General features: G+C 36.7%; 1 protein-coding gene across 7 annotated transcripts in view; it reads right to left on the minus strand.

The window, feature by feature from the left end:
- Positions 1-476: 476 nt before the first annotated feature.
- COL11A1 (collagen type XI alpha 1 chain) overlaps positions 477-12,208 on the minus strand; it is a 282,954-nt gene continuing 271,222 nt past the window's right edge. For all 7 annotated transcript variants that reach the window (XM_089686598.1, XM_089686599.1, XM_089686597.1 and 4 more), the window contains 3 exons: positions 10,196-10,264; positions 9,479-9,712; positions 477-2,228 (listed from right to left, as the gene is read on the minus strand). In XM_089686598.1, coding sequence (XP_089542724.1) covers positions 2,082-2,228; positions 9,479-9,712; positions 10,196-10,264 — 450 coding nt within the window. In that variant the 3' untranslated portion in view covers positions 477-2,081. The remainder of the gene's footprint in view (positions 2,229-9,478; positions 9,713-10,195; positions 10,265-12,208) is intronic.

Consider the following 12,208-nt stretch of genomic DNA (forward strand, 5'->3'; position numbering starts at 1 on the left):
GCCCCCAGTCATCGCTCCTTATTCAGCCAATGAGGTGATGCACAAGCCGTGCAACATCAATTCCCCCTGCTCCCAAGTCTCCACACGGAGCCAACATTGGTAAGAAGGTGAGAAAGCATCCCTACACAAGCTGTGTTTGCAGTCTTTTATTTTTTTTTGTGCAGGGGGTGCAAGTAGCTGGTCTTGCCTAGGGCGCAAAATAGTTCAGCACCGGCCCTGCCTCCAATAAATTATAGCAAGGGTTACTATGACTTACATCAATGGGTACATTAGAAAGGGTATCTAAAATATATATGTCCAAGAATTTGTAAAAATATTTTATTATATACTACAATTCAACCCAAAGAACCCAACAATAACTATGTTATTAACCAAGAAGGTGTAAACATACATGCATTATGGTAGCCTTATTCATAATGGAAATTTTGGATGTATGCATCAACAATATATTTTAAGAAATGAAAGGAACATTAAAGTAAACAAGACTTGAATTTATTGGCAACATTTTTCATATCTTCTGTGAGGTGACATTTTTTTTGTATAAAAAGGACTTTCATCAGTAAAAGAAAAAAAAATAATTCTATATCCTGTTAATTAAACGTCATGGGAAAATGAGCTAGTGGGATCTGAGACCAATTAATTTAACAGTTTATTTATGAAAGAGTAACAAACAATTTTCAAGTCTTACATATATTATGAAAAATAATTACAAAAGGATTTTATTTTTAATGTGAAAATCTTTATCTTTATTTTCCAGCTAAAACCAGAAAGGGGAGGAAAAAATCCACATGAAGTTCCTAGACAAATTTGGATGCCAAATTACTTGAGTATTTAATTAGCAGCCCCTCCTAAATTTCTTTGCAACCGGGTAGAATCACATGACCTCAACATATCCCTTTACATAAATATATAAAAGTAAATTATGATAGCAAACTTTAGCACTGTCCAATATGTTTTACTTTTTATTCTCAGCTTAAACTATATTTACCAACATTCACACTGACCATTGTTAACTAGTTAACTGTACTTGTAAACACTGAACAAATGCATAACTAGTGTTTGGAGTCCAGTTTTAATATTAAGTGATTGAAGATGCACAAACCTCTATGATACATAAATTCAAACAAACTTGAGTTGACCAAAGACTTCACACAGAATTGACAAATATCTTATACAGAAATATCTCTCAATACATATTTCCCCGACCACAAATAATAATTAAAAAAAAGTTATTTTAGGTATATACATGCATGTCATGACATCCTGGAATGAGGTATTAGCACCATCAAATATTGCACCAAAATGGTTTCATATTGCAAAAGAAAAATGCAACACAAAAATAGGCAAATTTTGATTATCAATTTTGTCTTCCAGTTTGGAAACCTGAGGCTTTATATATAGAGACTGTAAATATATATATATTTATTTTGTTTTAGCAACAGCAAATAAGAGAGGTCTTCCACGTCAATATATACAAAGGGATTTTATTTGAAGTCAGAAAGAAGGGTTGGAGTCCACTGGAATTACACGTTATTTTGCACAATACAGACACTGTATCCTTTTTACACAGTGGGGAACCTTTTTTGGGGTTTCTTTTCTCTTTGTATTATGGCTCAACCCAGAGTCACATGCAAGTTTTGGAAAGGGACATGCAAGCTGTGTAATAGGTCTGCAGAATAATTACATGTGTACAGCATTTGATAAACCCATTTACAAGAAATGAATAGCACCTATTATGGATGAAGCCTGTTTTAGGTATTTTCCAGCACCAAAAGATTTCCATGAAAGGAGGACACGGTTGTCCTTACAGTATCACATCTAAGTCCTTCATATTTTGGCAAATGCTTTCTGGTTAAGTCATGTGATTCTGCCCGAGATGAGGATGGCTGGCAAATGCTAAGTAACTGCACTGAGCTTTTTTTCTTGTTATTTATCTGGTTTTTCTTCCCCTGTGCACAATCCGTATTCAAAACTTGCATGTGGCGAACTCGTCTCTGGTGGTATCCAAAGCCTGACGCGCTTTTTTTTAGAAAATAATTTTTTACACATTTTTTTAGAAGCTGCTTGTCCGCATTTCAGTCTCAACCTAAGAAGCAGGCTGGTCCAACCTCAAATCCAAACTTCTGATTCTGATCCCCAAAGTCACTGATCATAACATCTGCTATAGGCAATTGATCTATCTTCAGGGTGTTGATTTCCAGGACTGTTCGTGCGTATCCTTTTCTCAGCTGTAAGACAGGAAGCAAGAGTATAAGCACACAATGGGTATTTAGTATCTAAACCAATGTAAATGTTAGCACTGTGCTGAATCTCTAAATATTATTGCTGCTACTGTAATTGTATAGAGCAATGTATTGTCTCAAAATACCCATAATCCTAATGGGCAATTTAAAGGCATGGTTCTCTTTACTCAATTAATTAGCTGGAATGCACTGTATAAAACAGTCACTCTGGGCTAAAGAGGATGCCACATGGCATATCCAATTATAATATAATTATCACATAATCTCTCAATATCTTTTTATGTGCTATTCCATTAGGCTATGAACACCTGCATCTTGAATCCATGCAGCCAACAAAGGCAGGCAACAAAATAATGATGCTGTACATTATTTAAAAATTGCCTAAAATATATTTAAACATATATTTAAAATGTACCTTTTTGTATGTTACTGCATAGTGGAAGAGCTGCCACAGTATGGCTTGACAACTGCCACACAATGGCTTGACAGTTTCTTAAGTTGTATATTACAAATCTTGGCCCACCAACTTCCATGATGTCAGTGAAAGCCTGAACTGAGGAAGTTTGTGCATACGTATACATGCCTGCCTGCCTCCAGATACAGGTGCTAAGAAGTTTTTAAGTAAAAGTAAGCAGCTTAGTGGTTTTCTGAAGAAAAATAAAACAGCTGACAGGCAGAGGGAAACACACAGTAATTGAGAATTATTGAGATCTAAGTGTATACCTGGCAGGAATATAAAATAATATGTTTTGGTTGTATGCAGAGTGTCATTTGATATTTGGACCCTCACCTTATATAATAAAGAGTATTTGTATCTCATCCACAAAAAAACTTGACAGTAAATAAACATACACATACAAGCACTCTAAAAAAATGTTCATAAAAAAAAATCCCATGATGTAAATCCAACATCACTCACATCTTCCAGTGTTGTAGTGACATTGTGAACCACAATGAACACAAACACTACAACCCACAGCAACGGTTCTCTCCCACCAGACTCTCATCATAAATGACAGCTTCCTGACTGGTTTCTGAATGTAAACAGGCAGTGATACTGGCTGACATAATTGACTAAATATAGTCATGACTATATATCACTAACATCAGTCGAGATCCCCTGGCCACTTTGTTTACAAGAAGCAAGCTGGAGATCAGAACTGTCATTTAATGGAAATAGGGTTTTTTTTGTCAAATGCCACTTTTGTGGAAGTACTGTATATCCTAATGTATGTGTATGTATGAATGTGAGTTAGGGACCCCTAGATTGTAAGAACCTTAAAGGCAGGAACTGATGCGAATGTATAATAAATATGTAAAGTGCTGCGTAAATTGACAGCGCTATATAAGTACCTGAAATAAATAATGAATAAATAATGGAGTGCCAGTTCATGTGCAGCCTTAAGGCATGCCCAAAGCATTTTATGTATGGGGATTGTGTATTTTAATGTTGCCCTTTAAACCTTTTTAAAAGACCTGCTCCCAAAAAAGTTTTTTTTTTTTGGGGGGGGGGGGGGGTGTTTGCATTGGTACATGTCCTCCATAATAGTGCCCAGCTACCCATGGCCTTTTTTTTTACCAAATGTTTGCAAACTGTCCAGGATAAGCGATAAGTACCAGAAACAAATTAGAAGATTCAACTCCCATAGACTTCAAATTTTTCAAAATGTGTTCACAAATATACAGTCAACAAACTTTGCTCAGTTCATTCACCACTATTCAGTACACAGTAAATATGAACATGTTTTGTTTATGCACCAGTTATAATAACAACTAATGAGTTTAACTTTCCATTAGGAGTACAGTGCTGAGTGCAAAAATGAAAAAAAAAAACGAAAAAAAAACTATACAACTATTTTCACTGACAAGTCGGTTGTCTAATCCTTGTAAATTGGCACATAATGTTTAAAAGGATGCTGATCTTTGTTCAAAGAATACATTTAACCTTTCCATTCCATACCTGGCAGAGTAGCTTTCCCTATTAAGACTACAGACCAAGATTTTAAGACACGAAGTATAAGTAGCTATCTCATCTGTATTGGTTTTGTTTTAGTGAACAAATACAAGACATCTTCATGGCTATCAATGTTCTCTTAGGACACCATGAATGGATTTATCATTAAATCATAGGCCCATGTCAGGATAGGTTGAGGCTATGTTTTGCCCTCCCATAAAGGGTTATTTTAGTAATACTGTAAATATGAATTATGTTTTTCATTACCTTACTTCAGTTATCCGGAAAAAATGACTGGCTGCTTTGATTAACAATATCTACATACCCTCTTTCTCCTTTTTACAGACTAATGGAATATCACCAAATAAAGTGATTTGTAATTGATTACTGGAAGTTCCCCTTGTACTTAATTATTAAGTAAGCTCTATAACAAATATTAATGAATCTTATATATTAGGTGACACTAAATTAGTTTGTTGTATTTTTTCTTCTCATCCTGCTGCCACAATTTTATATTTCTGCTCTCACATCATTTCCCCTATTGTTTCTGTCAACAGTACCTTGAAAACATAAGTAATACATTTTCATTCCATACTATCTGGTCTGCCATTTATCCAGGGAGTATTGTTGAAAACATTAGGCTTAGAAATATTTCCATAAGTCAATAAAGTGGTTACATCGATGGAGATATCCTATTGCTCTATGTGTACTGTAATATTTATTACTGATTTAGAACAAATTAAAACACAGGTCTATCAAAAGCCATGGAGAAGCAATTAGTTTTGCTAATTTATAAATAGGATGTGTGTTTAGTGGTGTGGAAAACGCTTTCCATAATATATGTGTTGAACAAAGATGCTTCCAGAGAGCAGAGAAGGAAAATTATTACTTTTATTCAAAACAATATATATATATATATATATATATATAAAAAAATATATATTTTTATTATATATCATCTATTAAACTGAATTCTGCATTTTTCCTTTACATTCTGCCTTATTCTCTTTCATTATCATTTTCAATAAGTACATTGTACAATGTAATTATTCAGCTAAAGTCAATAGTTTTTCAATATTGAAAAAGGAAATGATGTGGCGCTGCTACCTATGAATAAACCCTAAACCTGTAAAAAATAAACTCATAAACGCATGTATATATTCACAATAAAACAAATATAATGAATACACAAATAAAGTGATATTATAGTGCATGTGATAAATGTCAACTATATAAGTGAAAAAAGGAACATGCATAAGCTGATAATGATGCCTAAACGCAGTGTATATGCATGGAAAACAAACCACACAACACTCACACCAATCTGGACTGAATGTCCAATTTTCACGTGATCGTGAGTAATCCAATGATAGGGCTACTATAGGTGCTCCAAATTTCTCAAAAAAATATACCCCACATAAAGTATCAAAATGCATGTACATGTAACATATATACAAAATTAATCAACCCATTAAATCAATATGTGAAAAAACACATCACATTTTGTGCAAATACTCAATAAAACGATGAAAAACACAAATCAATATATCTACATGCATATAGTGCAAAAAATATATCTCATGCCGTGCAGAACATACATATATAGAGCACACCCTAATATAACAAAAAATGTCCAAGATGGGTGCAATACACATAAAATATGAAATCTTGTGAACTTGAGTGATCTGTGCAGATGGTGACAAGAGGGCATCCACTAATGGAAAAAATGTGCGCTCACCTCCCTGCGTCGACCCGTCAAGGATCACAACGCTATTAGGATCTCTATCACTGGATCCTTCATGTGTAAAGCTCCTCCATAACCGCGTCACTTTCTCCTGGATGACATCCCTCTTTCAGACTGGTGTATGTAATGGCAGACCTCTTTCCCGTAGTGTAGTAAGCAGGGGCGGACTGACAACTCATGGGGCCCCCGGGCAATAGGGGATCATGGGGCCCCTGTGTCCTTGTCCAAACTCAAAAAAGCCTATGAAAAAGGTACCAGGGGCATCTCATGGGGCCCCCTACTGACCCCGGGCCCTCAGGCAGTGCCCGAGTTTCCAAATGGTCAGTCCGCCCCTGGTAGTAAGTATGGTTAGTAACTCTCATAGAATATAAGCAGAAGCTCCAAATAGTGTAATACTGCTTTTATTAATAAATGTAGGTAACAGTAAGATATGCACTCATGTGATCCTCCTTCTTGTGAACAGCATAAACAGATATTTCCCTTCACAATGGGTGTAGCTGAATGGGTGCACAAAAATGGCATCCGACCGGAAGTACGTCACTGAACACCTACGCGTTACGTCACATGTGTCTCGTGCCCAGTGGAAGTCACGAGACACACGTGACGTAATGCGTAGGCGTGTGGTGATATACTTCTGGTCGGACGCCATCTTTGTGCACCCATTCAGCTATACCCATTGTGAAGGGAAATATCTGTTTATACTTTTCACAAGAAGGAGGATCACATGAGTGCATATCTTACTGTTACCTACATTTATTAATAAAAGCAGTATTACACTATTTGGAGCTTCTGCTTATATTCTGTGAGAGTTACTAACCATACTTACTACACTACGGGAAAGAGGTCTGCCATTACATATACCAGTCTGAAAGAGGGATATCATCCAGGAGAAAGTGACGCGGTTATGGAGGAGCTTTACACATGAAGGATCCAGTGATAGAGATCTTAATAGCGTTGTGACCCTTGATGGGTCGACGCGGGGAGGTGAGCGCACGTTTTTTCCATTAGTGGATGCCTTCTTGTCACCATCTGCACAGATCACTCAAGTTCACAAGATTTCATATTTTATGTGTATTGCACCCATCTTGGACATTTTTTGTTATATTAGGGTGTGCTCTATATATGTATGTTCTGCACGGCATGAGATATATTTTTTGCACTATATGCATGTAGATACAGTATATTGATTTGTGTTTTTCATCGTTATATTGAGTATTTGCACGAAATGTGATGTGTTTTTTCACATATTGATTTAATGGGTTGATTAATTTTGTACATATGTTCCACGTTCATGCGTTTTGATACTTTATGTGGGGTATATTTTTTTGAGAAATTTGGAGCACCTATAGTAGCCCTATCATTGGATTACTCACGATCACGTGAAAATTGGACATTCAGTCCAGATTGGTGTGAGTGTTGTGTGGTTTGTTTTCTATGCACATACACTGCGTTTAGGCATCATTATATCAGCTTATGCATGTTCCTTTTTTTACTTATATAGTTGGCATTTACCACATGCGCTATAATATCACTCTATTTGTGTATTCATTATATTTGTTTTATTGTGGATATTTACATGCGTTTATGAGTTTATTTTTTACAGGTTTAGGGTTTATTCATAGGTAGCAGCGCCACATCATTTCCTTTTTCATTATTTGATTTATCATCTGGTATATGATTGGATGTTGGCAGCTTCATTTGATATTCTTAGTATAGGCTTAGTAGCGCAGGAGGTTTACACTTTTTAATAGTTTTTCAATGCAGTTACGGTTTTGCTATGTGCACATTTGTTTTGGATAACAAAACTAAAGTGTAAGTTCACCCTAGAATTTCCTACAAACATTAAACAACCATATACCACATGTATCCTGAAATTGCATAGCAGAAGCATGTTTAATATCTATCCATGCTGGTTGTCTAGCACTGATGGCTATTTATGAGTGACAGCCTGCAAATCATGATGGTGCTTGGGTCCCCCACCCCCCTAATGTGATCTGCAAGTTGTAATTGCAAAGCCTGACTGAAAAAATGCTTCCTATGAGCTGTGATGCTGTCAAAGATGTAGAAACTTAAGGGTAGCTGAATAACTTCCTGAGTTACATGGTATCATTCATTAATGGCAGGCAGTTTCCAGTGGTGATTTGCTAGAAAGTTGGGGTACAGATAAATATCTAACAGGGTTCTATGCATTTATCAAAGTGCACGTGTTATATGGCTGTATAACTTTCATAAAGTATTTATAGGGTGAACTTACACTTTAAAGTTGAATTTACTGATACTACAGATATCTACAGTACATTATGAATGTTGGCTGTCCCTTCCAGTGACATTAGATTGTAAGTTCCTGGAAGGCAGGGTCTGATGTGAATGTGCAGTGTATATAAAGTGCTGCATACATTGTTAATACTATATACATGCTTGTAATAAAAATACAGTTTTGTATGGCCTAAAAATTGGGTCAAAGTAATAGGAGAGTTGTTTGGCTCTTAAAGCTTGGGGCTTTGGATTCCTGAAGTATTTAATTAATTAATTTCAATAAATGTGGGGGAAAAAAAGTTCTGGGGGGAAGAAATCCCAGTCTCATGACCTGTGATAGTCATGTGATTGGTCTCTCCTCTTTCACAGCATTATACAGAGAATAATTTAAGGAATAATGCAGGTTTCACACACATAGAGTGGTATCTGCTGTCTGTTATAAATAGGTCCCTTATTCCTAATGCAACATTTGTCTTGACATAAGCATCCTGTGGTCCTCTGTACAACAGCAGTCCTGAGGGAAGGAGAGGAAGGACTCTAATCCAATCTGACTCTGCTTCAGTGCACCTATGCTAACAATGAATATGCTGACAGGAGGAGAGTATAGTGAGCAGAGGGATGATCTCAATAGGTCCATTCATTGTCCAATCAGCATGCTAGGGTTGTGTTCATGTTCAAGCAATGTTGTGGATGTAGGATTGTTGCCTGGCTATGCAGTGTGGCAGTAGTGCCTGGATAAAAAATAACTAAAAAATTACACATCATGTGTGGTTAAAACAGTCCTCATGTCTTTATATAATCTACATAACCGATGCATATTTAACTGATGCATATATGTGACTTTCACATTTTATTATTATTCACTTTTTCAGAAGCATGTATCCTATACACAGAATTTTGTGTTTCTCCCTATAGCATCTTTTTATATAGTAGACAATGCATTTAGCAACTTTGCTGAGTGATTGTTAAGATAAAATGTAAGGCTATCTAGAAAGTGTGCTGCTTTTGATTGGATTCATTAGACTGCTAAGCTATACTGAGAAAGAGGAACAGTAAAGAAAAGTCACTGCAGGACTACTAAGCAGAAAGTACAGACAGTTCATGTTATATGGCCTCCACGTGAACAGACATAATTTCAAACTATGATCAGAAAAAAAGTAAAAAAAAAAAGTAACAAGCCTTGATAAGTTTATTTGTATAAACTGATTAAATTCACATGCATATTTAAAAGATTTTTAAACTGCATTGGGTTTGTGCTTTTTAGTTGACTTATATACTTACCGCGCATCCATCATGCAGGGCTGTAATGAAGGGACTGTTGTCATATGATATTTCCTCATCATTCGAGCCCAAAAACCGCAGGGCCCTGTCATAGTTGTTGCTAACAGCGTCATGCCAGGCCACTGACTGGTGACAGCTGTATGTAAAGTTCTGGCGAGCTGAGGCACTGAGAAGTCTTAGGAATGTCATCTGAACTTGATTAATGCTGTTACCCTCAACATCCACATAAGAAAGCTATAGAGAAAAAGGAAGAATGATGTTCATACTGATAATATGTAAAAACTTGCATGACAATCTTACAACTTTTTTGGCATTGAAGTGTATGTAAAGGCAATTTTTATGTTTTGGATCAAGTGGAGAAGATTTAGACCCTCTGTCAAATTTGTAAAAGTGTCCGTATCCATATTGGGAAAATAAACTACTGTCATTGATACAAAATAAGGGGTAATAAAAAATATTAGACTTGTTACCAGATCAAGAGACATGGGTCATACACCAATGGGCGCAAATGCTCTGGTGACAGCTAAGATTGGAATTCCCTTCAGTTTAATGAGGATTCCTCCCACTTCCTGTTGCCTCTACAAGTGAGGTAGTAAATGAAAATTTCCCCAGTGGAACAGAGGCAGTACTGAATGACCCAAATACATACAGTAGATAAGGAATATTAAGGAGGTCATGAAAATCATAAGGATTAAGATTTGCTAAGAATTGGCATACCAGTTTTCCTCTCTTGAATTCACTGAACCAGGAGCCAGGGTTTTCTTTTGGCCAGGATGAAATTCGCACCTTATTTAATAGAGAGAGAGGAAATTATCAACTGAAGCTTCATTAAAAGAATCAGTATATGTAAGTTAGTGAGCGTAATCTGAAAAGCGACCAATGCACTAAAAGGAACCACAAAACCTTTCTGATAGAATCATAAGACAAGGAGTGCAGTGCTACATGAAATATTGAACCAAATAAACCTATATCACAAAGATATAAGCAATAAAAATGAGTCCACTATGGTATCATAATCTGAATTCATCAGTCCACAATGAGATTTATGACACTGTAGGTATAATCTGGTTTTCTGTTGTGGTGATATGAATAGATTGCCTACTCACCAGAGACACAATGTTAATGCGCATATCTGGATCCAATGCATCCTGGGGTCCCAGATGAAGACAGCCTGGTGGTAGTATCCTCAGGTGGTCCCCCAAAGATGTGTGAGAAGGATACCGGTCTGGTCTCAAAGTGCTTACTCCTCAGGTCTGCAGCAATGCCTGAAATACTGGGGCTGAGGTGTGGAGGCTCAGTGCCAGGTATCTGCTCATGTGTACCAAGTTTTTGAGAGACCTGACGTTGTCCTAAATAGCAATACAATGACTAATTGAGTCACCAATCTAGCACTGCCCTGGCTGCAGCACAGCTCTCTTCTGTGCTGCAGCCAGGGCAGTGCTAGATTGGTGACTCAATTAGTCATTGTATTGCTATTTAGGGCAACGTCAGGTCTCTCAGAAACTTGGTACACATGAGCAGATACCTGGCACTGAGCCTCCACACCTCAGCCCCAGTATTTCAGGCATTGCTGCAGACCTGAGGAGTAAGCACTTTGAGACCAGACCGGTATCCTTCTCACACATCTTTGAGGGACCACCAGAGGATCCTACCACCAGGCTGTCTTCATCCGGGACCCCAGGATGCATTGGATCTAGATATGCGCATTAACATTGTGTCTCTGGTGAGTAGGCAATCTATCCATATCACCACAACAGAAAACCGGATTATACCTACAGTGTCAGAAATCTCATTGTGGACTGATGAATTCAGATTATGATACCATAGTGGACTCATTTTTATTGCTTATATCTTTGTGACATAGGTTTATTTGGTTCAATATTGCATGTAGCGCTGCACTCCTTGTCTTATGATTCATTAAAAGAATGCATATTTTTTCCATATACTTTCTGTATTCACATATTACATTTTGGAGTATAAATACATTTTTTTAATATTTTTCTTTTTAGTCAGGTAAACATAAAATGTGATATATACATATTTTGTATTTACCCTTTTACAGTCAGCAGGTGGAAACTGAAAGTTTAGTACCCCAAGGTTTCGGACTGTGGGATGACTACCAAGCTGGGATTACCTGTTTGCAGATTGTTGGTTTATGCACACAAATACTGTAAATTGGTTATATGACTCAAAGGAGGAACACACCCCCTCCTCCTCTCCCAGTGGAGACAGGGGCATCTTTATCTTCAGCCAGCCAGAGCAGTCAGCAAGTGCAGAACTATTTCTGGGCTCTCTTTTTAGACAGACTAGACTGCATTTCAGATGCACTTTGTATTCATCATTTGATTAAAGTTAAAGGGGCATCAGATGGACCTGAAAGTTTTTCAAATATACTGTAACCCAACAAACATCCATTTTGAAGCACAACAAACACAACAGATAACTAATTAGATCAGCAGAAAGTGATTTTGATAGAAATGTGTTGCTACTATCCATGGGTAGCTATATTAGAAAAATACTATTGTTTGCTCAATAAAATAGCTTTTCCTTTCTTTCTAATACTCTTCTGTGATTTTGAACTTCAAGTAGATTTTAAAATATACCCCTTTCTGTGCTGTATATGGAAACAAAGCACTATATTGGAGTCTCTACTTAAATATCCACCAAAGCAAAGCTTTTAGATAAACTAAAGACCAAACCTACTCTCCCACCCTGTGCTAAACCTACCAT

The sequence above is a fragment of the Staurois parvus genome, unplaced genomic scaffold (genome assembly GCF_062004578.1).
Source record: "Staurois parvus isolate SC_StPar_1 unplaced genomic scaffold, SC_StPar_1.0 ptg000402l, whole genome shotgun sequence".
NCBI lineage: Eukaryota > Metazoa > Chordata > Amphibia > Anura > Ranidae > Staurois > Staurois parvus.